Below are 26,548 nucleotides of genomic sequence, written 5' to 3'. Positions count from 1 at the left end.
ACTGTACATACCGTACATATTGACCGACTGATAAGTCTGAACTAGTAGGATTTATACAAAATGGTAGATTAGATATACTAGTAAGTAGATGATCTAGTTTCGTTTGTTATTTTCTTTACAAATTGTTATTTTCTTTTTATATTATTGTTATATCATAACAATGTGTGCATAACATGATCCATATATATATTATATTATTAATAAATGATTAGGCAAATTAAATTCTGCTTTCTGTTTCTAACAAAAATGTATCCTAAGTTAGTTATTACTTCAAAAAGACATTACTCATACATGTCATATATACAAATCGTGTGAACAAAATATCTTGTGTTTCAAATAAAGGTTAACTTGATATTCCCCACAAAATTTTAAGAAATCTTTACTTTCTGTATTTTTCGTCTTCTTTTTGCTTTGAACATGCTGAAAGACCTAATTGATAGGGGTGCAGTGGCGGATCCAGAATTTTTCACAAAGGGGGGGGGGGTATTGCGCTCCAGTCAAACTTCAATGATTCCCTATATAATCAACCAAATTTTCCCCACTAAAGGCCCCTTGCCCCTGGATCCCCACTCTTCATATAAATTTAGATCTTAAGAAAATGATACCTTTTCATGTATTTCATAGGTAAAAATGTATTCTTTTCCCCTTATCTGTTTCAACTTTGGTTTTGTGTGGTGCGTTGGAAAAGTAGAATATCAAAGTATCAAAATAGGAAAAATTTGAGGATAAAAAAAAGACGGAAACACCATGAAAGATGACATGCGAAAAGGAATTAACAAATAATGCAAGTACTTTGCAATCTCACTAAAAACCAAGGGTTAATTCAACGGATACAGGAAGTTTTTTGTCATGTAGGAAACGGACACTCAATAGCGACCAATAAGACCGTGGCTACGACTGTTGAATCGTGTTTTCCTATGACAAGTATAATGGGAACTTTATTGACCTTATCATATATATCTGAGTTTTCTCCAACTATATACATATTTTCAAGCTTGAAAATATGACATATTCCAGCGGCAGACCTTTTATTATAGGAAGTGTGATTTACCTTTATAGTGAATCGGTCCACTATTTTCGAGTGCAGACTGTTTCTTTTCAAATGAAACAACTTTAAATCAAACCGATTTACTCTGTTTCTCCAAAAAATCAGATGCACTATAGATACTATCCAACTTATTGGTAATGTTGATCAGGTTTTAAACACTAACTACGGTGATACTGATAACTGATAATTATATTCTGATAATATTATTTCATTTAAAATCAATAATTTTAAATTGACCGGTTTTAAATATTCATGTTATTTAGAGTACGTATTGAGGCAAGAATGCACATATTCAAACAAATATAAATTCATATACACATTTAGAAATCAAAATGCATGAAGATTTTATCGTGTATAACATGCATAACGATTAAATTATGTGACACACTGTACTTTATTATCTAAAAAATACAAAAGAGCATATTCACTAAGACATAATGAGTCAAGTACTGTTTTGTTATCTTATCATTTTAATGAATGCATGTATCACAATATAACTCGTGTGTTTTTGCTTTGTATTTGTGACAAACCTATTTGGTTTTAAATAGAAATTATTTAATTGGTTGTTGATAAATCAATGTCGGTGCGTTAGGTTCGCGCGAACTAGTCGTACATTTGCGCGATAAAACGCATTATATATACTCACCTGTGAAAATTACTGTATATATATATGCACGAATTGATCAAACCAGTTTCAAATTTAATGAAAGAATTGTAGAATTTTTACACAAAATTACGATTTCTGAACTACTTAGTAACGGCACTATGCTGTCAATTTCAATTATATTCCATTATTGTTCAGAGTACTATTACAGCCACTGGCGGATCCAGGGGGAGGGAGGGGGGTCCGGGAATTGGAACCCCTTTTTTTGGCCGATCAATGCATTTCAATGGGGACATATAGTTGGAACCCCCCCCCCCCCCCCCCCCCCTTTTGTCCTCGGTTAGGACCCCCCTTTTAAAATGGCTGGATCCGCCCCTGACAGCCATTGCTTAAGGTTCATGCGAACCCTTTGGCTAAAATGGACGTATTTTCACCTCAAAATTTACTCAGAGTACAGACAAACCTGCGCATCTGTAAAATTTTTAAGGCATAACATGCCCAAGATAAATACATTTCGTGCTTTAGAAAAATAAAAACTTACCAGGATTTTGCCGTGCACTTTTTTCATTACTCCAGAAGGTGCCAAAATAAACTAAGTTGGGAAACAGGTTTGAGAACTTCCCCACTGGTAATAATTGAAGATAGCGGTATTGATTGACATGGACAATAGATGGACAATATATACCTGATCAGACAATAATTGGTGATTTAATACCGCAGTCCCACTAGGCCACGATCGCACTACGATCTGTGAAAAAAAATGAAAACTTTTACGATGGCAGTGCGATCGTGCAGTAAGGTCGTAGTACGGTCGTGGTGAGGTCTTGATGATCGTGATGACCGTGGCCAACTTTGAACATGTTCAAAACAATTGTGGTGCGGTCGTGTCGAAATCAGGACGTAGTAGAAGCGTAGTGAGAGCGCAGAAAGATCGTGGTAAGATCGCAAAGGTCGGTGTACCATCGTAGCGAGAGCGTGATTTTTATCGGAGAGACTGCGCTACGATCTCACAGCGACGTTATTTTGACCTCACTACGACCATCACGTTCTCACCGCGACCAAACTACGCTTCCACTACGACTTTACCACGTTTAAACCACGCTGTTCAAGAACATAGTACGATTCTAGCACGACCTTGCCGCCCTCATCCTACGACCTGATTACGTTCAGACTACGACTTTCATTCTTATTGTCATTATTTCATAAAATATATTAAATCTTTCCAGGTTTTGATTGTCTGTATGTAATAAAGACTTCTTGTCCATTTTCTCAAACTGCTCAATCATGACACATTATGTATGCAAGTGCCTATCCCAAGTCAGGAGCCTGTAAATCAGTGATTAATGTTTGTTAATGTGTTACATTTATGTTTTTCACTATTTTTTTTAACATACATAAAGCCGTTAGTTTTCTTGTTTCAATTGTTTTACATCGTCATTTACAGGCCTATGCGGAATTGGATTTGCGCATTGTTAAAGGCTGTACGGTGACCTAGTATATATATATATATATATATCTAGCGGGACGGCTGCAGTGCAGGTGATTTGGTGTCACGATATCACAGTAGCATGGGTTCGAATCCCGGCGAGGGAAGAACAAAACATTTGCGAAAGCAAATTTACAGATCTAACATTGTTGGGTTGATGTTTAGACGAGTTGTATATACATAATGTACACATCCATGTATCACTATCATTGATGGCGATCCGATGGACAAATATGTTATAGAGTTGTCACTGACTCAGACGTTTTAAAAATGATACTTAAGTGTCACATCGATTTTTTAAGTAACTACCATAAGTGTCCACCGGAGAAAAATGATTATTGTTTTTACCGTTCAGCATTATATAAGATGGTCTGCCCCACCTGAATCATAGTACCCTCCTCGTAAATAGTCTACATAATATCTAGCTGTATCGTGACAAAAAGAAGAGAGAAGATAGAAAATTGAGAATTAAAAGTTGTAGAAAGATCGACACAAACATGACAAAAAACTAAAATATGCAGTTTTCATGCAAAAGAATGAGATACGTAAACCATATGCACCAAAAAATCGAAGTTAATTTCAGGTTGTCTGGGGAAATGGTTATATATATTCCTTCATAAGTGCCACCCATCATTTTGCTCGTGTTAAGAATAAAACAAGTCGACAATTGTTTTCTTTAAACTTTGTAAATAGCACAATCCATATTACATTTAGTCATTGGTATATATTATCGTGGTGTACACTGCACATCTCGTAATATCGACTTAATTTCTTTCCAGACCTCTGCTTCACAGATTTATCTTCTTACGTTCAATTGCAAATACTTAAAGGTAAACACATATAGTAGTAAAATAAATATCGACAGTTTGAGTAAAAATTTATTACATGTTATGTTCTCTCATAGAGCATTGGTTTTGGAGCCTAAAGTTTAAAAAGGATTTGCTATCTTTAATTTTTGATACTCATTTATATAAAGCTGATATGTCTGTCATGAAAACTGTTTTTATTCTAAGTTATAAGTTTTTACCTCTGATAATGATATATAGCTGTATTATTTTACTTGTTTGTACATATTCATTGTTTATGCTGTTAGACGCATTTATGGATACCCACCCAAGTGTAGGGTGTAAAAGGGTAGATTCTAAATAAACATTAGATATTACATATTTCTTCGATCTCATACTTTTCGTGTCGGAACAAACATGTTTTTATTTTATTACAAGATGAAGTCCTAAGATGTTTTCATGACACAATGAAGTGTAGAAATGTACAAGACGGACAGGAATGTGGTGCAGACCTGCCGTCAAATGCAAAATTTTGTGGTGAGTGTGGAGCTGATGTGGTTATCAGAACTGGTAACTGCCCAAATTGTAAAGCAACCATAAAAGAAAGTCAGAAGTTTTGTTTCGGATGCAAATGGAAAGTAAATGAAAGTATTTTCCAGTCTCATGCATCAACGTCTGAGAAAGAAGGAAGTGAGCCTGAGGGACAGAGTACTCTGAAAAAGGACACACCTGTTATCGAGGAAGGTATATAATCATCCTATATATTGACTCTTAAAATTCAAGAGTTAATCTAAAAATGAGGGTACTTTCTCTAAAAATGAGGGTACTTTTTATATGGCCTTCCAAATACCGTTTCGATCCCTAACATCACTGAAGAGACATTTATTGTCGAAATCCGGATATGGTGTACTAAAGAAATCATCCTATATATTGACTCTTAAAATTCAAGAGTTAATCTAAAAATGAGGGTACTTTCTCTAAAAATGAGGGTACTTTTTATATGGCCTTCCAAATACCGTTTCGATCCCTAACATCACTGAAGAGACATTTATTGTCGAAATCCGGATATGGTGTACTAAAGAAATCATCCTATATATTGACTCTTAAAATTCAAGAGTTAATCTAAAAATGAGGGTACTTTCTCTAAAAATGAGGGTACTTTTTATATGGCCTTCCAAATACCGTTTCGATCCCTAACATCACTGAAGAGACATTTATTGTCGAAATCCGGATATGGTGTACTAAAGAAATCATCCTATATATTGACTCTTAAAATTCAAGAGTTAATCTAAAAATGAGGATACTTTCTCTAAAAATGAGGGTACTTTTTATATGGCCTTCCAAATACCGTTTCGATCCCTAACATCACTGAAGAGACATTTATTGTCGAAATCCGGATATGGTGTACTAAAGAAATCATCCTATATATTGACTCTTAAAATTCAAGAGTTAATCTAAAAATGAGGGTACTTTCTCTAAAAATGAGGGTACTTTTTATATGGCCTTCCAAATACCGTTTCGATCCCTAACATCACTGAAGAGACATTTATTGTCGAAATCCGGATATGGTGTACTAAAGAAATCATCCTATATATTGACTCTTAAAATTCAAGAGTTAATCTAAAAATGAGGGTACTTTCTCTAAAAATGAGGGTACTTTTTATATGGCCTTCCAAATACCGTTTCGATCCCTAACATCACTGAAGAGACATTTATTGTCGAAATCCGGATATGGTGTACTAAAGAAATCATCCTATATATTGACTCTTAAAATTCAAGAGTTAATCTAAAAATGAGGGTACTTTCTCTAAAAATGAGGGTACTTTTTATATGGCCTTCCAAATACCGTTTCGATCCCTAACATCACTGAAGAGACATTTATTGTCGAAATCCGGATATGGTGTACTAAAGAAATCATCCTATATATTGACTCTTAAAATTCAAGAGTTAATCTAAAAATGAGGGTACTTTCTCTAAAAATGAGGGTACTTTTTATATGGCCTTCCAAATACCGTTTCGATCCCTAACATCACTGAAGAGACATTTATTGTCGAAATCCGGATATGGTGTACTAAAGAAATCATCCTATATATTGACTCTTAAAATTCAAGAGTTAATCTAAAAATGAGGGTACTTTCTCTAAAAATGAGGGTACTTTTTATATGGCCTTCCAAATACCGTTTCGATCCCTAACATCACTGAAGAGACATTTATTGTCGAAATCCGGATATGGTGTACTAAAGAAATCATCCTATATATTGACTCTTAAAATTCAAGAGTTAATCTAAAAATGAGGGTACTTTCTCTAAAAATGAGGGTACTTTTTATATGGCCTTCCAAATACCGTTTCGATCCCTAACATCACTGAAGAGACATTTATTGTCGAAATCCGGATATGGTGTACTAAAGAAATCATCCTATATATTGACTCTTAAAATTCAAGAGTTAATCTAAAAATGAGGGTACTTTCTCTAAAAATGAGGGTACTTTTTATATGGCCTTCCAAATACCGTTTCGATCCCTAACATCACTGAAGAGACATTTATTGTCGAAATCCGGATATGGTGTACTAAAGAAATCATCCTATATATTGACTCTTAAAATTCAAGAGTTAATCTAAAAATGAGGGTACTTTCTCTAAAAATGAGGGTACTTTTTATATGGCCTTCCAAATACCGTTTCGATCCCTAACATCACTGAAGAGACATTTATTGTCGAAATCCGGATATGGTGTACTAAAGAAATCATCCTATATATTGACTCTTAAAATTCAAGAGTTAATCTAAAAATGAGGGTACTTTCTCTAAAAATGAGGGTACTTTTTATATGGCCTTCCAAATACCGTTTCGATCCCTAACATCACTGAAGAGACATTTATTGTCGAAATCCGGATATGGTGTACTAAAGAAATCATCCTATATATTGACTCTTAAAATTCAAGAGTTAATCTAAAAATGAGGGTACTTTCTCTAAAAATGAGGGTACTTTTTATATGGCCTTCCAAATACCGTTTCGATCCCTAACATCACTGAAGAGACATTTATTGTCGAAATCCGGATATGGTGTACTAAAGAAATCATCCTATATATTGACTCTTAAAATTCAAGAGTTAATCTAAAAATGAGGGTACTTTCTCTAAAAATGAGGGTACTTTTTATATGGCCTTCCAAATACCGTTTCGATCCCTAACATCACTGAAGAGACATTTATTGTCGAAATCCGGATATGGTGTACTAAAGAAATCATCCTATATATTGACTCTTAAAATTCAAGAGTTAATCTAAAAATGAGGGTACTTTCTCTAAAAATGAGGGTACTTTTTATATGGCCTTCCAAATACCGTTTCGATCCCTAACATCACTGAAGAGACATTTATTGTCGAAATCCGGATATGGTGTACTAAAGAAATCATCCTATATATTGACTCTTAAAATTCAAGAGTTAATCTAAAAATGAGGGTACTTTCTCTAAAAATGAGGGTACTTTTTATATGGCCTTCCAAATACCGTTTCGATCCCTAACATCACTGAAGAGACATTTATTGTCGAAATCCGGATATGGTGTACTAAAGAAATCATCCTATATATTGACTCTTAAAATTCAAGAGTTAATCTAAAAATGAGGGTACTTTCTCTAAAAATGAGGGTACTTTTTATATGGCCTTCCAAATACCGTTTCGATCCCTAACATCACTGAAGAGACATTTATTGTCGAAATCCGGATATGGTGTACTAAAGAAATCATCCTATATATTGACTCTTAAAATTCAAGAGTTAATCTAAAAATGAGGGTACTTTCTCTAAAAATGAGGGTACTTTTTATATGGCCTTCCAAATACCGTTTCGATCCCTAACATCACTGAAGAGACATTTATTGTCGAAATCCGGATATGGTGTACTAAAGAAATCATCCTATATATTGACTCTTAAAATTCAAGAGTTAATCTAAAAATGAGGGTACTTTCTCTAAAAATGAGGGTACTTTTTATATGGCCTTCCAAATACCGTTTCGATCCCTAACATCACTGAAGAGACATTTATTGTCGAAATCCGGATATGGTGTACTAAAGAAATCATCCTATATATTGACTCTTAAAATTCAAGAGTTAATCTAAAAATGAGGGTACTTTCTCTAAAAATGAGGGTACTTTTTATATGGCCTTCCAAATACCGTTTCGATCCCTAACATCACTGAAGAGACATTTATTGTCGAAATCCGGATATGGTGTACTAAAGAAATCATCCTATATATTGACTCTTAAAATTCAAGAGTTAATCTAAAAATGAGGGTACTTTCTCTAAAAATGAGGGTACTTTTTATATGGCCTTCCAAATACCGTTTCGATCCCTAACATCACTGAAGAGACATTTATTGTCGAAATCCGGATATGGTGTACTAAAGAAATCATCCTATATATTGACTCTTAAAATTCAAGAGTTAATCTAAAAATGAGGGTACTTTCTCTAAAAATGAGGGTACTTTTTATATGGCCTTCCAAATACCGTTTCGATCCCTAACATCACTGAAGAGACATTTATTGTCGAAATCCGGATATGGTGTACTAAAGAAATCATCCTATATATTGACTCTTAAAATTCAAGAGTTAATCTAAAAATGAGGGTACTTTCTCTAAAAATGAGGGTACTTTTTATATGGCCTTCCAAATACCGTTTCGATCCCTAACATCACTGAAGAGACATTTATTGTCGAAATCCGGATATGGTGTACTAAAGAAATCATCCTATATATTGACTCTTAAAATTCAAGAGTTAATCTAAAAATGAGGGTACTTTCTCTAAAAATGAGGGTACTTTTTATATGGCCTTCCAAATACCGTTTCGATCCCTAACATCACTGAAGAGACATTTATTGTCGAAATCCGGATATGGTGTACTAAAGAAATCATCCTATATATTGACTCTTAAAATTCAAGAGTTAATCTAAAAATGAGGGTACTTTCTCTAAAAATGAGGGTACTTTTTATATGGCCTTCCAAATACCGTTTCGATCCCTAACATCACTGAAGAGACATTTATTGTCGAAATCCGGATATGGTGTACTAAAGAAATCATCCTATATATTGACTCTTAAAATTCAAGAGTTAATCTAAAAATGAGGGTACTTTCTCTAAAAATGAGGGTACTTTTTATATGGCCTTCCAAATACCGTTTCGATCCCTAACATCACTGAAGAGACATTTATTGTCGAAATCCGGATATGGTGTACTAAAGAAATCATCCTATATATTGACTCTTAAAATTCAAGAGTTAATCTAAAAATGAGGGTACTTTCTCTAAAAATGAGGGTACTTTTTATATGGCCTTCCAAATACCGTTTCGATCCCTAACATCACTGAAGAGACATTTATTGTCGAAATCCGGATATGGTGTACTAAAGAAATCATCCTATATATTGACTCTTAAAATTCAAGAGTTAATCTAAAAATGAGGGTACTTTCTCTAAAAATGAGGGTACTTTTTATATGGCCTTCCAAATACCGTTTCGATCCCTAACATCACTGAAGAGACATTTATTGTCGAAATCCGGATATGGTGTACTAAAGAAATCATCCTATATATTGACTCTTAAAATTCAAGAGTTAATCTAAAAATGAGGGTACTTTCTCTAAAAATGAGGGTACTTTTTATATGGCCTTCCAAATACCGTTTCGATCCCTAACATCACTGAAGAGACATTTATTGTCGAAATCCGGATATGGTGTACTAAAGAAATCATCCTATATATTGACTCTTAAAATTCAAGAGTTAATCTAAAAATGAGGGTACTTTCTCTAAAAATGAGGGTACTTTTTATATGGCCTTCCAAATACCGTTTCGATCCCTAACATCACTGAAGAGACATTTATTGTCGAAATCCGGATATGGTGTACTAAAGAAATATTGACACCGAATGTTTGTGGCACAACATCCTGTCCACAAGTTAACAATTTTTTTTCTTTCTGTGACGTATTAAATTTATATGAGAATCCATTTTGTTACATCTTGTGATCAATTTTATTTGGCAATCGCTAATGGCAGTCAGCAGGGTTAAAGAACATCAGTTGTTCGACCTGTTAGTCAAATGCGTTTTGTTTAAATATACTTTTTCACTCTTTTGGTCTTTTGGAAAATGTTGTTTGTGTTGTTTTTAGACCCTTCTACAACGAAATTTGTTTGACATGCACACGTATAAAAATTGCGGTTTTTATCCAACGCAGTCATAGGTTTGAACGTAGTTTTCAATTTAGACTCGTTTATATTTTTTGTTTGGGCATGTATCATATTTTCCCTCCGGTTTATATGATCCGTTCATCCTATATATTGACTCTTAAAATTCAAGAGTTAATCTAAAAATGAGGGTACTTTCTCTAAAAATGAGGGTACTTTTTATATGGCCTTCCAAATACCGTTTCGATCCCTAACATCACTGAAGAGACATTTATTGTCGAAATCCGGATATGGTGTACTAAAGAAATATTGACACCGAATGTTTGTGGCACAACATCCTGTCCACAAGTTAACAATTTTTTTTCTTTCTGTGACGTATTAAATTTATATGAGAATCCATTTTGTTACATCTTGTGATCAATTTTATTTGGCAATCGCTAATGGCAGTCAGCAGGGTTAAAGAACATCAGTTGTTCGACCTGTTAGTCAAATGCGTTTTGTTTAAATATACTTTTTCACTCTTTTGGTCTTTTGGAAAATGTTGTTTGTGTTGTTTTTAGACCCTTCTACAACGAAATTTGTTTGACATGCACACGTATAAAAATTGCGGTTTTTATCCAACGCAGTCATAGGTTTGAACGTAGTTTTCAATTTAGACTCGTTTATATTTTTTGTTTGGGCATGTATCATATTTTCCCTCCGGTTTATATGATCCGTTCATCCTATATATTGACTCTTAAAATTCAAGAGTTAATCTAAAAATGAGGGTACTTTCTCTAAAAATGAGGGTACTTTTTATATGGCCTTCCAAATACCGTTTCGATCCCTAACATCACTGAAGAGACATTTATTGTCGAAATCCGGATATGGTGTACTAAAGAAATATTGACACCGAATGTTTGTGGCACAACATCCTGTCCACAAGTTAACAATTTTTTTTCTTTCTGTGACGTATTAAATTTATATGAGAATCCATTTTGTTACATCTTGTGATCAATTTTATTTGGCAATCGCTAATGGCAGTCAGCAGGGTTAAAGAACATCAGTTGTTCGACCTGTTAGTCAAATGCGTTTTGTTTAAATATACTTTTTCACTCTTTTGGTCTTTTGGAAAATGTTGTTTGTGTTGTTTTTAGACCCTTCTACAACGAAATTTGTTTGACATGCACACGTATAAAAATTGCGGTTTTTATCCAACGCAGTCATAGGTTTGAACGTAGTTTTCAATTTAGACTCGTTTATATTTTTTGTTTGGGCATGTATCATATTTTCCCTCCGGTTTATATGATCCGTTCATCCTATATATTGACTCTTAAAATTCAAGAGTTAATCTAAAAATGAGGGTACTTTCTCTAAAAATGAGGGTACTTTTTATATGGCCTTCCAAATACCGTTTCGATCCCTAACATCACTGAAGAGACATTTATTGTCGAAATCCGGATATGGTGTACTAAAGAAATATTGACACCGAATGTTTGTGGCACAACATCCTGTCCACAAGTTAACAATTTTTTTTCTTTCTGTGACGTATTAAATTTATATGAGAATCCATTTTGTTACATCTTGTGATCAATTTTATTTGGCAATCGCTAATGGCAGTCAGCAGGGTTAAAGAACATCAGTTGTTCGACCTGTTAGTCAAATGCGTTTTGTTTAAATATACTTTTTCACTCTTTTGGTCTTTTGGAAAATGTTGTTTGTGTTGTTTTTAGACCCTTCTACAACGAAATTTGTTTGACATGCACACGTATAAAAATTGCGGTTTTTATCCAACGCAGTCATAGGTTTGAACGTAGTTTTCAATTTAGACTCGTTTATATTTTTTGTTTGGGCATGTATCATATTTTCCCTCCGGTTTATATGATCCGTTCATCCTATATATTGACTCTTAAAATTCAAGAGTTAATCTAAAAATGAGGGTACTTTCTCTAAAAATGAGGGTACTTTTTATATGGCCTTCCAAATACCGTTTCGATCCCTAACATCACTGAAGAGACATTTATTGTCGAAATCCGGATATGGTGTACTAAAGAAATATTGACACCGAATGTTTGTGGCACAACATCCTGTCCACAAGTTAACAATTTTTTTTCTTTCTGTGACGTATTAAATTTATATGAGAATCCATTTTGTTACATCTTGTGATCAATTTTATTTGGCAATCGCTAATGGCAGTCAGCAGGGTTAAAGAACATCAGTTGTTCGACCTGTTAGTCAAATGCGTTTTGTTTAAATATACTTTTTCACTCTTTTGGTCTTTTGGAAAATGTTGTTTGTGTTGTTTTTAGACCCTTCTACAACGAAATTTGTTTGACATGCACACGTATAAAAATTGCGGTTTTTATCCAACGCAGTCATAGGTTTGAACGTAGTTTTCAATTTAGACTCGTTTATATTTTTTGTTTGGGCATGTATCATATTTTCCCTCCGGTTTATATGATCCGTTCATCCTATATATTGACTCTTAAAATTCAAGAGTTAATCTAAAAATGAGGGTACTTTCTCTAAAAATGAGGGTACTTTTTATATGGCCTTCCAAATACCGTTTCGATCCCTAACATCACTGAAGAGACATTTATTGTCGAAATCCGGATATGGTGTACTAAAGAAATATTGACACCGAATGTTTGTGGCACAACATCCTGTCCACAAGTTAACAATTTTTTTTCTTTCTGTGACGTATTAAATTTATATGAGAATCCATTTTGTTACATCTTGTGATCAATTTTATTTGGCAATCGCTAATGGCAGTCAGCAGGGCTAAAGAACATCAGTTGTTCGACCTGTTAGTCAAATGCGTTTTGTTTAAATATACTTTTTCACTCTTTTGGTCTTTTGGAAAATGTTGTTTGTGTTGTTTTTAGACCCTTCTACAACGAAATTTGTTTGACATGCACACGTATAAAAATTGCGGTTTTTATCCAACGCAGTCATAGGTTTGAACGTAGTTTTCAATTTAGACTCGTTTATATTTTTTGTTTGGGCATGTATCATATTTTCCCTCCGGTTTATATGATCCGTTCATCCTATATATTGACTCTTAAAATTCAAGAGTTAATCTAAAAATGAGGGTACTTTCTCTAAAAATGAGGGTACTTTTTATATGGCCTTCCAAATACCGTTTCGATCCCTAACATCACTGAAGAGACATTTATTGTCGAAATCCGGATATGGTGTACTAAAGAAATATTGACACCGAATGTTTGTGGCACAACATCCTGTCCACAAGTTAACAATTTTTTTTCTTTCTGTGACGTATTAAATTTATATGAGAATCCATTTTGTTACATCTTGTGATCAATTTTATTTGGCAATCGCTAATGGCAGTCAGCAGGGTTAAAGAACATCAGTTGTTCGACCTGTTAGTCAAATGCGTTTTGTTTAAATATACTTTTTCACTCTTTTGGTCTTTTGGAAAATGTTGTTTGTGTTGTTTTTAGACCCTTCTACAACGAAATTTGTTTGACATGCACACGTATAAAAATTGCGGTTTTTATCCAACGCAGTCATAGGTTTGAACGTAGTTTTCAATTTAGACTCGTTTATATTTTTTGTTTGGGCATGTATCATATTTTCCCTCCGGTTTATATGATCCGTTCATCCTATATATTGACTCTTAAAATTCAAGAGTTAATCTAAAAATGAGGGTACTTTCTCTAAAAATGAGGGTACTTTTTATATGGCCTTCCAAATACCGTTTCGATCCCTAACATCACTGAAGAGACATTTATTGTCGAAATCCGGATATGGTGTACTAAAGAAATATTGACACCGAATGTTTGTGGCACAACATCCTGTCCACAAGTTAACAATTTTTTTTCTTTCTGTGACGTATTAAATTTATATGAGAATCCATTTTGTTACATCTTGTGATCAATTTTATTTGGCAATCGCTAATGGCAGTCAGCAGGGTTAAAGAACATCAGTTGTTCGACCTGTTAGTCAAATGCGTTTTGTTTAAATATACTTTTTCACTCTTTTGGTCTTTTGGAAAATGTTGTTTGTGTTGTTTTTAGACCCTTCTACAACGAAATTTGTTTGACATGCACACGTATAAAAATTGCGGTTTTTATCCAACGCAGTCATAGGTTTGAACGTAGTTTTCAATTTAGACTCGTTTATATTTTTTGTTTGGGCATGTATCATATTTTCCCTCCGGTTTATATGATCCGTTCATCCTATATATTGACTCTTAAAATTCAAGAGTTAATCTAAAAATGAGGGTACTTTCTCTAAAAATGAGGGTACTTTTTATATGGCCTTCCAAATACCGTTTCGATCCCTAACATCACTGAAGAGACATTTATTGTCGAAATCCGGATATGGTGTACTAAAGAAATATTGACACCGAATGTTTGTGGCACAACATCCTGTCCACAAGTTAACAATTTTTTTTCTTTCTGTGACGTATTAAATTTATATGAGAATCCATTTTGTTACATCTTGTGATCAATTTTATTTGGCAATCGCTAATGGCAGTCAGCAGGGTTAAAGAACATCAGTTGTTCGACCTGTTAGTCAAATGCGTTTTGTTTAAATATACTTTTTCACTCTTTTGGTCTTTTGGAAAATGTTGTTTGTGTTGTTTTTAGACCCTTCTACAACGAAATTTGTTTGACATGCACACGTATAAAAATTGCGGTTTTTATCCAACGCAGTCATAGGTTTGAACGTAGTTTTCAATTTAGACTCGTTTATATTTTTTGTTTGGGCATGTATCATATTTTCCCTCCGGTTTATATGATCCGTTCATCCTATATATTGACTCTTAAAATTCAAGAGTTAATCTAAAAATGAGGGTACTTTCTCTAAAAATGAGGGTACTTTTTATATGGCCTTCCAAATACCGTTTCGATCCCTAACATCACTGAAGAGACATTTATTGTCGAAATCCGGATATGGTGTACTAAAGAAATATTGACACCGAATGTTTGTGGCACAACATCCTGTCCACAAGTTAACAATTTTTTTTCTTTCTGTGACGTATTAAATTTATATGAGAATCCATTTTGTTACATCTTGTGATCAATTTTATTTGGCAATCGCTAATGGCAGTCAGCAGGGCTAAAGAACATCAGTTGTTCGACCTGTTAGTCAAATGCGTTTTGTTTAAATATACTTTTTCACTCTTTTGGTCTTTTGGAAAATGTTGTTTGTGTTGTTTTTAGACCCTTCTACAACGAAATTTGTTTGACATGCACACGTATAAAAATTGCGGTTTTTATCCAACGCAGTCATAGGTTTGAACGTAGTTTTCAATTTAGACTCGTTTATATTTTTTGTTTGGGCATGTATCATATTTTCCCTCCGGTTTATATGATCCGTTCATCCTATATATTGACTCTTAAAATTCAAGAGTTAATCTAAAAATGAGGGTACTTTCTCTAAAAATGAGGGTACTTTTTATATGGCCTTCCAAATACCGTTTCGATCCCTAACATCACTGAAGAGACATTTATTGTCGAAATCCGGATATGGTGTACTAAAGAAATATTGACACCGAATGTTTGTGGCACAACATCCTGTCCACAAGTTAACAATTTTTTTTCTTTCTGTGACGTATTAAATTTATATGAGAATCCATTTTGTTACATCTTGTGATCAATTTTATTTGGCAATCGCTAATGGCAGTCAGCAGGGTTAAAGAACATCAGTTGTTCGACCTGTTAGTCAAATGCGTTTTGTTTAAATATACTTTTTCACTCTTTTGGTCTTTTGGAAAATGTTGTTTGTGTTGTTTTTAGACCCTTCTACAACGAAATTTGTTTGACATGCACACGTATAAAAATTGCGGTTTTTATCCAACGCAGTCATAGGTTTGAACGTAGTTTTCAATTTAGACTCGTTTATATTTTTTGTTTGGGCATGTATCATATTTTCCCTCCGGTTTATATGATCCGTTCATCCTATATATTGACTCTTAAAATTCAAGAGTTAATCTAAAAATGAGGGTACTTTCTCTAAAAATGAGGGTACTTTTTATATGGCCTTCCAAATACCGTTTCGATCCCTAACATCACTGAAGAGACATTTATTGTCGAAATCCGGATATGGTGTACTAAAGAAATATTGACACCGAATGTTTGTGGCACAACATCCTGTCCACAAGTTAACAATTTTTTTTCTTTCTGTGACGTATTAAATTTATATGAGAATCCATTTTGTTACATCTTGTGATCAATTTTATTTGGCAATCGCTAATGGCAGTCAGCAGGGTTAAAGAACATCAGTTGTTCGACCTGTTAGTCAAATGCGTTTTGTTTAAATATACTTTTTCACTCTTTTGGTCTTTTGGAAAATGTTGTTTGTGTTGTTTTTAGACCCTTCTACAACGAAATTTGTTTGACATGCACACGTATAAAAATTGCGGTTTTTATCCAACGCAGTCATAGGTTTGAACGTAGTTTTCAATTTAGACTCGTTTATATTTTTTGTTTGGGCATGTATCATATTTTCCCTCCGGTTTATATGATCCGTTCATCCTATATATTGACTCTTAAAATTCAAGAGTTAATCTAAAAATGAGGGTACTTTCTCTAAAAATGAGGGTACTTTTTATATGGCCTTCCAAATACCGTTTCGATCCCTAACATCACTGAAGAGACATTTATTGTCGAAATCCGGATATGGTGTACTAAAGAAATATTGACACCGAATGTTTGTGGCACAACATCCTGTCCACAAGTTAACAATTTTTTTTCTTTCTGTGACGTATTAAATTTATATGAGAATCCATTTTGTTACATCTTGTGATCAATTTTATTTGGCAATCGCTAATGGCAGTCAGCAGGGTTAAAGAACATCAGTTGTTCGACCTGTTAGTCAAATGCGTTTTGTTTAAATATACTTTTTCACTCTTTTGGTCTTTTGGAAAATGTTGTTTGTGTTGTTTTTAGACCCTTCTACAACGAAATTTGTTTGACATGCACACGTATAAAAATTGCGGTTTTTATCCAACGCAGTCATAGGTTTGAACGTAGTTTTCAATTTAGACTCGTTTATATTTTTTGTTTGGGCATGTATCATATTTTCCCTCCGGTTTATATGATCCGTTCATCCTATATATTGACTCTTAAAATTCAAGAGTTAATCTAAAAATGAGGGTACTTTCTCTAAAAATGAGGGTACTTTTTATATGGCCTTCCAAATACCGTTTCGATCCCTAACATCACTGAAGAGACATTTATTGTCGAAATCCGGATATGGTGTACTAAAGAAATATTGACACCGAATGTTTGTGGCACAACATCCTGTCCACAAGTTAACAATTTTTTTTCTTTCTGTGACGTATTAAATTTATATGAGAATCCATTTTGTTACATCTTGTGATCAATTTTATTTGGCAATCGCTAATGGCAGTCAGCAGGGTTAAAGAACATCAGTTGTTCGACCTGTTAGTCAAATGCGTTTTGTTTAAATATACTTTTTCACTCTTTTGGTCTTTTGGAAAATGTTGTTTGTGTTGTTTTTAGACCCTTCTACAACGAAATTTGTTTGACATGCACACGTATAAAAATTGCGGTTTTTATCCAACGCAGTCATAGGTTTGAACGTAGTTTTCAATTTAGACTCGTTTATATTTTTTGTTTGGGCATGTATCATATTTTCCCTCCGGTTTATATGATCCGTTCATCCTATATATTGACTCTTAAAATTCAAGAGTTAATCTAAAAATGAGGGTACTTTCTCTAAAAATGAGGGTACTTTTTATATGGCCTTCCAAATACCGTTTCGATCCCTAACATCACTGAAGAGACATTTATTGTCGAAATCCGGATATGGTGTACTAAAGAAATATTGACACCGAATGTTTGTGGCACAACATCCTGTCCACAAGTTAACAATTTTTTTTCTTTCTGTGACGTATTAAATTTATATGAGAATCCATTTTGTTACATCATGTGATCAATTTTATTTGGCAATCGCTAATGGCAGTCAGCAGGGTTAAAGAACATCAGTTGTTCGACCTGTTAGTCAAATGCGTTTTGTTTAAATATACTTTTTCACTCTTTTGGTCTTTTGGAAAATGTTGTTTGTGTTGTTTTTAGACCCTTCTACAACGAAATTTGTTTGACATGCACACGTATAAAAATTGCGGTTTTTATCCAACGCAGTCATAGGTTTGAACGTAGTTTTCAATTTAGACTCGTTTATATTTTTTGTTTGGGCATGTATCATATTTTCCCTCCGGTTTATATGATCCGTTCATCCTATATATTGACTCTTAAAATTCAAGAGTTAATCTAAAAATGAGGGTACTTTCTCTAAAAATGAGGGTACTTTTTATATGGCCTTCCAAATACCGTTTCGATCCCTAACATCACTGAAGAGACATTTATTGTCGAAATCCGGATATGGTGTACTAAAGAAATATTGACACCGAATGTTTGTGGCACAACATCCTGTCCACAAGTTAACAATTTTTTTTCTTTCTGTGACGTATTAAATTTATATGAGAATCCATTTTGTTACATCTTGTGATCAATTTTATTTGGCAATCGCTAATGGCAGTCAGCAGGGTTAAAGAACATCAGTTGTTCGACCTGTTAGTCAAATGCGTTTTGTTTAAATATACTTTTTCACTCTTTTGGTCTTTTGGAAAATGTTGTTTGTGTTGTTTTTAGACCCTTCTACAACGAAATTTGTTTGACATGCACACGTATAAAAATTGCGGTTTTTATCCAACGCAGTCATAGGTTTGAACGTAGTTTTCAATTTAGACTCGTTTATATTTTTTGTTTGGGCATGTATCATATTTTCCCTCCGGTTTATATGATCCGTTCATCCTATATATTGACTCTTAAAATTCAAGAGTTAATCTAAAAATGAGGGTACTTTCTCTAAAAATGAGGGTACTTTTTATATGGCCTTCCAAATACCGTTTCGATCCCTAACATCACTGAAGAGACATTTATTGTCGAAATCCGGATATGGTGTACTAAAGAAATATTGACACCGAATGTTTGTGGCACAACATCCTGTCCACAAGTTAACAATTTTTTTTCTTTCTGTGACGTATTAAATTTATATGAGAATCCATTTTGTTACATCTTGTGATCAATTTTATTTGGCAATCGCTAATGGCAGTCAGCAGGGTTAAAGAACATCAGTTGTTCGACCTGTTAGTCAAATGCGTTTTGTTTAAATATACTTTTTCACTCTTTTGGTCTTTTGGAAAATGTTGTTTGTGTTGTTTTTAGACCCTTCTACAACGAAATTTGTTTGACATGCACACGTATAAAAATTGCGGTTTTTATCCAACGCAGTCATAGGTTTGAACGTAGTTTTCAATTTAGACTCGTTTATATTTTTTGTTTGGGCATGTATCATATTTTCCCTCCGGTTTATATGATCCGTTCATCCTATATATTGACTCTTAAAATTCAAGAGTTAATCTAAAAATGAGGGTACTTTCTCTAAAAATGAGGGTACTTTTTATATGGCCTTCCAAATACCGTTTCGATCCCTAACATCACTGAAGAGACATTTATTGTCGAAATCCGGATATGGTGTACTAAAGAAATATTGACACCGAATGTTTGTGGCACAACATCCTGTCCACAAGTTAACAATTTTTTTTCTTTCTGTGACGTATTAAATTTATATGAGAATCCATTTTGTTACATCTTGTGATCAATTTTATTTGGCAATCGCTAATGGCAGTCAGCAGGGTTAAAGAACATCAGTTGTTCGACCTGTTAGTCAAATGCGTTTTGTTTAAATATACTTTTTCACTCTTTTGGTCTTTTGGAAAATGTTGTTTGTGTTGTTTTTAGACCCTTCTACAACGAAATTTGTTTGACATGCACACGTATAAAAATTGCGGTTTTTATCCAACGCAGTCATAGGTTTGAACGTAGTTTTCAATTTAGACTCGTTTATATATATATATATATATATATAATGGTTAATTTCGAACACAACTCTGACTCATCGAACCATCGCAATGCACTGTTTATATATCTATATACATAAGATCGTACAATATACCTTTTTTATTATAAATTTTTGAAAAAAATCTAATGCAGGTTATTATTCAGTATAAAAAAATATTACATCCATGTGTAAGGCGCTGTTACTCTACGTTAAATGTTCATTTTAATAATAATACAGAAAATATAAATGTGTTATACCAATTCATTACTTGGTATCATTTAACATGAATAATTGCACTTACACAGAGAAATTGAGCAGCACAGCGAGTGCCAGCGAAGAACACGAACAGACCCTGTCAAAAGAAACTAAAATAGCACAACATGCTGTGACAGAAGACAAGATATCTAAAGACAATCAGATTAAGGAGAGTACAAAACACGAAGCTGATACGCCTTCTCAGGGAAATGATAACGACGACGACGCTTCAACGGTCAACATTAAGCAAGAAGGCAACGAAACTGAAGGTAGTTATGATTGTTAGAAATATTTAAAAATAAGTTATACTGTAAAAGAGATAATATGTATACATTCATTTATAGAAGTTCAAATACAGTTCTAAAAAACGCACATGTCCATATATGCTTGTAGTCTATTTTTTTTCACACGTGCATGCCTTTCTAAATTCTTTCCGAATATTTGTCAATAAAAAAGAACCTTTAATTTATGATACAGTCCTTAATAAAAAACAAACCAAGGTAAACTTAAAAAAGGATGTTTAATAAATTTGAGACTGAAAATGGGAAATATTGTCAAAGAGACAACAACCCGGCCAAATGGCGGACAATAGCAGAAGGCCACCAATGGGTTTTCAACGCATCCAGAAAATCCCGCACTCGGAGAAATTCCTTAGATGTCCCCTTGATAAAATTGTATACTTGAACTTCAGTGAAAATGGACCAAACTCCAAAACACACAAGGGAACTAAAATAAAAAAAAACACACAAGAATAACAAAGGCCAGAAGCTCCTGCCTTCGGACAGGTGTAAAGATGCGGCCTGGTTTAACATGTTTTGTGAGATCTTAACTCTTCCCTTATACCTCTAGCCAATGTAGAATAAAGCAACACATATCAATACGCATAGTAAAACTCAGTTTAAAAGAATTCCGAGTCCGATGTCAGAATAGGTATCAAAATGAGGGACGCGAAAAAAACCCATAGGCACATGAACAGTCAAACTATATATAGCTAATAAATCGAAAATAAACTGACAACGCCATGGCCAAAACAGATACCAAGCAAAATGACTGATACAGAAATGAACAAAGGACTACTAGCAGTTACTAGCATGCCATCACGAGACCTCAATTAAAATAATAGTTTATAACAAATTGGATGGGAATATTTTTCACGTATATACAAACAGAACATTTATTTAATTGTAATCCTCATCCCTACGATGAGCTCCAATAAAACGACGATGATGCACTTATTGGCTAGCTACAAATGACCGCAAAAAGTAGCTAGAGCCAGATATTTTGTAAAGTTTAAAATGACGTATGTAATTTTATTTTACTGTTAAATGCATCTAAAAAAACCAATCCCTATAATTTACAATCTAGGACAATCGAATAAAGATTCTCCTGAAATCAGTTCAACAGAAAAGATACAAGCAACAACTATTGCCAATTTAGAGAGTGCCTCTTCATCTAACAGTGAATCACACACATCACACAGTGAAAGTAGTGAGAATGCTGAAGAAACCGGGAGTTCATCTGGTAGCAATTCATCTGACAGTGAAGAAAGCGAAAATGATACAATACAACTTAACATTGATAACAGCAACGAAAGTGAAAAAGATGATGATGTCAGAGACTTAGGTATGTATAAACATAAGACAGCAATATTTAAAAAAAAGAAAAGCTAATTAAACATAATCATAATGATGTCATTTTTGAAACAAAAAAATAAAGATATGAAAAGAATGGTTAAGTAAAAGAAGATATGATACCTTTCTATTTTATGATCATAACACTTATTTATTCATATGAATTTAGTGTTCCTGTTGTTCCATTGGTTTCCTTTTATAGTTGATGTGTCCCCCGGTTTAAGTGTGTAACTTGAATTTGTTTTCTCTCGATCGATTTATGACCTTTGAACACCGTTATACTATTTTTGGCATTACAAAACCTCATATGGAAAAAAGTAAGTTTCAATCATATTAAACCTAATGAAAATACAGATTAATATACTTTTTGATTTCTGATGTATTCTGGACAAAACCCAAAACCAAAATCATGTTGATACATTATTTTGAAGACAGTGATTTAAATACATGCATACTACACTACCATATAAGTTTATTTAAGTTTTTTGTTCTATTTACTAAAATCGTGTTTTCCTACAACCCGTAAATGATAGTATATGTACATCGTATTAATTGGCCATTGTTGGCGATGCATAAAAAGATAATACCAATCAAAACCAAGGAGTAAACAAAGACACAAAAAAAAAAAACAAAGGACAAAGGACAACACATCAATTGGAACCATAACTTCAAAATAATTATGGATTCCATTGAGAACTACGCCAGAGCATGGGCTAAACGAAAAGAAGTTCAACTGTACACTTAGTCAGAATGGGTCAAAACAATCAGGTCTCTGATAAAACGTCGCATTCATAAGTTGAAAAACTGTGTGAATGATCGACCCAAGTCCATTTTCAGTGACAAAGAGGCTGTAAAATGTCTATCATCTCTTCAAGATAAGTATGTTGTTGTTTCTGCGGACAAAGCTTCAAATAATATTGTCTTTATATGTAAATCGTATTACTACGATTGTCTTATAAAAGAATTAGGAATAAATGAGCACTCAGGTAATCCCACATACAAAAACATATCATTTGACAAGGATGAGATTTTGGCGAATCATAAGTCCTTCATGGCTTCTATGAACATTGCATTCAACAACAAATCGGAGGACTTACCTTGTTTGTATTGGATACCTAAACTACACAAAGTCCCGTAAAAACAACGGTACGGCTCATCTGCTTGTTCTACTAAAGAATTGTTCATTAGAATGACTAAAATTCTGTCCGCAGTTAAAGAGGGACTTCAGATATACTATGAAACTGTTTACTCACGTAGTGGTATTAATCATATGTGGATTCTTAAAAAACTCTAAAGAACTTCTGAATAATTTTAAATCTCGGTCTTTTCCTTAAATTAGTTCTATTAAATTTTTTAATTTTTTCAACCTTGTATACAACCATTCCCAATGTGAAATTGAAAAACTGTCTAAAAGAAATAATCCACAATGCTTTTCATCATAAAAATGGTAGCATACGCTATATATTTATCACTTTGGGATACCATAAGGCATATTTTGTTAATAAGGAACGAAAGGGTAAAACATACTGTACAGATGAACAAGTGATCAGTATGCTAGAGTTTCTTATTGACAACATATTTGTTGAATTTGGAGGTAGACTTTTTCAACAAATTGTCGGCATTCCTATGGGAACTAACTGTGCGCCTCTCCTTGCCGACCTCTTCTTATTTTCATATGAATTGGAGTTCCTTCAGACACTTGTCAAAAACTAAAAGATCAAAGAAGCCAGGTTATTTAATTTCACTTTCAGATATATTGATGATGTTTTTTCAATTAACAATCCGAACTTTTCTGATTGGGTTCCATTAATATACCCACCAGAACTAGAAATTAAAGAGACCACAGAAACGACTTCCTCCGCCTCATTTTTAGACTTATACATTGAATTTGACATACACAGTCATCTCAGTACCAGAATCTATGACAAACGAGACGATTTTAATTTTGAAATTATCAATTTCTCCCACCTCAGTAGTAATATACCAACTTCACCTGCATATGGAATATACATTTCCCAACTTATTAGGTATTCAAGAGCTTGCAGCTCCTATTCAGACTTTGTAAAACGTCACCAGTGTCTGAGCAGAAAGTTGATGAACCAGGGGTATGTCAATGAACGTCTCGTCCTTTTTCTAAGGAGTTCATCGGAAGATACCAAGAACTCGTTGATAAATATTCCGTATCAACTTCACAAATAATACAAGATGGTCTTGAAGTATAGATTTTGCGTACTGACGTTGGTTATCATCTTAATAACGTATATGTACGTGTTATAGTATTTTTTTATTTGTCTTTAGTAATATTACTTGTACTGTTAAGTCAGTTTTTTGAGATATTCTTTTGAAGTGACTCTGTGGTTATGTAAAACATCATACTTTGAACGACAAAAATATTTCATTTACTATTATTACTTTTACCTATGGAACTTTACATACTATGAATGACACAACTATTTTATTCAATAATACTACTTTTTCTGTTTAGTCTGTTTTTATGATATACATTTGACGTGAAACTGTACTTTTGTATCCCGTCATACTTTGAACCGCACATTATTTTATTTATTAATATTACTTTTACTATTAAGTCTGTTTTTTGTTATATCTACTTTCCGTGATTATACATGTATGTATGCCGTCATACTTTGAACGACCAAATTAATTTTATGTCTACCTGTGCGAATTTCAAACGCGCAATTTTACACCAGTAATGAAAACCTTCTACCCTTTACGGGTAGACTTTACATAGATAAATTAAGTCGTATAAGAAAAGCAAAATGAGCATGTTAAATTAGATGTATGCCTTTTTGTGCTTCTTCGTTACATTTGTTGTTTTTATAGTGATATTAAGATGATAACACAATATTGACTGTTGTATCCCTATTTTTGACATTTTTACTCCTTGAGTATAAAAAGTAAAATCACAAAAATACTGAACTCAGAGGAAAATCAATTTGGAAAGTCCATAATCACATGGCAAAATCGAATAACAAAACGCATCAAAAACGAATGGACAAGAACTGTCATATTCCTGACTTGGTACAGGCATTTTCAAATGTAGAAAATGGTGGATTAAACCTGGTCCTATAGCGCTAACCCTCTCACTTTAATAACAGTCTCATCAAATTCCGCTACATTTACATGATGCGTTAAATAAGTTTGTTTTGTTTATACATCGTTGACAATGTAATGGAATTTGATGCGACTGTCATACAAGTGAGAGGTTTAGCTAGCTATAAAACCAGGTTCAAGCCACCATTTTCTACATTAGAAAATGCCTGTACCAAGTCAGGATTATGACAGTTGTTATCTATTCGTTTGATGTGTTTGGACTTTTGATTTTGCCTTTTAATTTTGGATTTTCCTTTTTGAATTTTCCTCGGAGTTCAGGATTTTTGTGTTTTTACTTTTTACATCAACAGTTATAAATAATAAATAAGAAACAACACGAACTCCACTTAAAACCGTGATTAAAATCAGGTGCTCCGGAAGGGTGAGCATTTCCTGCACCGTAATGTTTGGTAATGATGGAAGGTTATTATGACTGAGGAAGAATATCAGATATGATGTCTGACACATATTTGTCATAATGGCCAATCAATTGAAGATGGCGACTGTAAAATGTCTTGAGGGATGACTTTGATTTGATTGATTCATAGCTCTGTATTAACAACTTTTGAGAAAGCAGTATTTTTTGTTTAATAAATTCAACGTACTTTGAGCTAGCTCTAGAGTAATTTATAAATTGAGACACAAAAACTCCATATGCTTGTGCCGCTGGGATGTTGCTACACAGAAATGGAAAGTTGACGGTAGGGAAATTAAAATCATCGCGTTTGTCATAAATTTTGGTATTTAATCAGGAGTCATTTCGAGAAAAGGGTCTAAATATGAAGCAGATTTATCTGTGTCTGTAGTATCTTTAATTTCAAGTTAACTTGGATATATATAAAAGTGTTCACTGAATCTATTATTATTAAGAGACAGTACATCATCACTATACCGAAAGGTGAAATTAAAAGACTGGGCTAATTTCTTTTCTCCTTTCTGTACAAACCCTTGGATAAATTCTGCTTCAAAGGAATACAAAAAAAACCCCAACAAATCTGCAAGTAGAGGAGCGCAATTGGTACAACCTTGCTGTACACATGACATGTTTTAGCTATATTTAACTCGAAAACAAAAGTCATTCATTTTATTTGTCTTTCCCTTTTGACAAGGGAAAGGAAAAAAGGAAAATATGTACTTCAATGTCTTATTTTGGATAAAAGGACAACACGGAACTGGCTATTAACGTTGATCACCGTTTTATTCACAGGTTTATATAATGTATAAACGCTTACTTAACTGATACTGACATATGCTTATTCTAGTTTTGAGTTTATTATGTTAAATGAACCCTATTTCGTACATGTGTTTCCGCAATCCCCTTTCATAATAATTTATACAGTCACTGGTTGTTCATATATATAGACGGTAAATATCTTTTGACCAAACAAATAGTCTAATAAAACATTCTTTGATTTTCAAATAAAATCAAGATAAAGGTGACTCCGGTGACAACCGAAATAAGGAACAGGTTGAATTAAAAGATGACAAGGAGGAGGCAAAACATGTGATCATTAACACAGGTAGTAAAACAATATTTGTGAATGTCTACAATGAATTCGTTATATTTACAACTGTTACAGTTGTT

At 33.5% G+C, this 26,548-nt stretch overlaps 1 protein-coding gene across 1 annotated transcript in view; it reads left to right on the top strand.

Moving 5' to 3' along the window:
- The window catches only part of LOC134687715 (E3 ubiquitin-protein ligase rnf213-alpha-like), a 117,332-nt gene continuing 90,784 nt past the window's right edge, over positions 1 to 26,548 (top strand). Inside the window, exons 1-5 of the mRNA XM_063548172.1 lie at positions 1 to 80; positions 4,362 to 4,667; positions 20,272 to 20,490; positions 21,587 to 21,844; positions 26,394 to 26,483. Coding sequence (XP_063404242.1) covers positions 4,391 to 4,667; positions 20,272 to 20,490; positions 21,587 to 21,844; positions 26,394 to 26,483 — 844 coding nt within the window. The 5' untranslated portion in view covers positions 1 to 80; positions 4,362 to 4,390. The remainder of the gene's footprint in view (positions 81 to 4,361; positions 4,668 to 20,271; positions 20,491 to 21,586; positions 21,845 to 26,393; positions 26,484 to 26,548) is intronic.

The sequence above is a fragment of the Mytilus trossulus genome, chromosome 10 (assembly GCF_036588685.1).
Source record: "Mytilus trossulus isolate FHL-02 chromosome 10, PNRI_Mtr1.1.1.hap1, whole genome shotgun sequence".
Taxonomy (NCBI): domain Eukaryota; kingdom Metazoa; phylum Mollusca; class Bivalvia; order Mytilida; family Mytilidae; genus Mytilus; species Mytilus trossulus.
The sequence above is the reverse complement of the archived record's forward strand: the minus strand, read 5'-3'. Positions and strand labels throughout refer to the sequence as shown.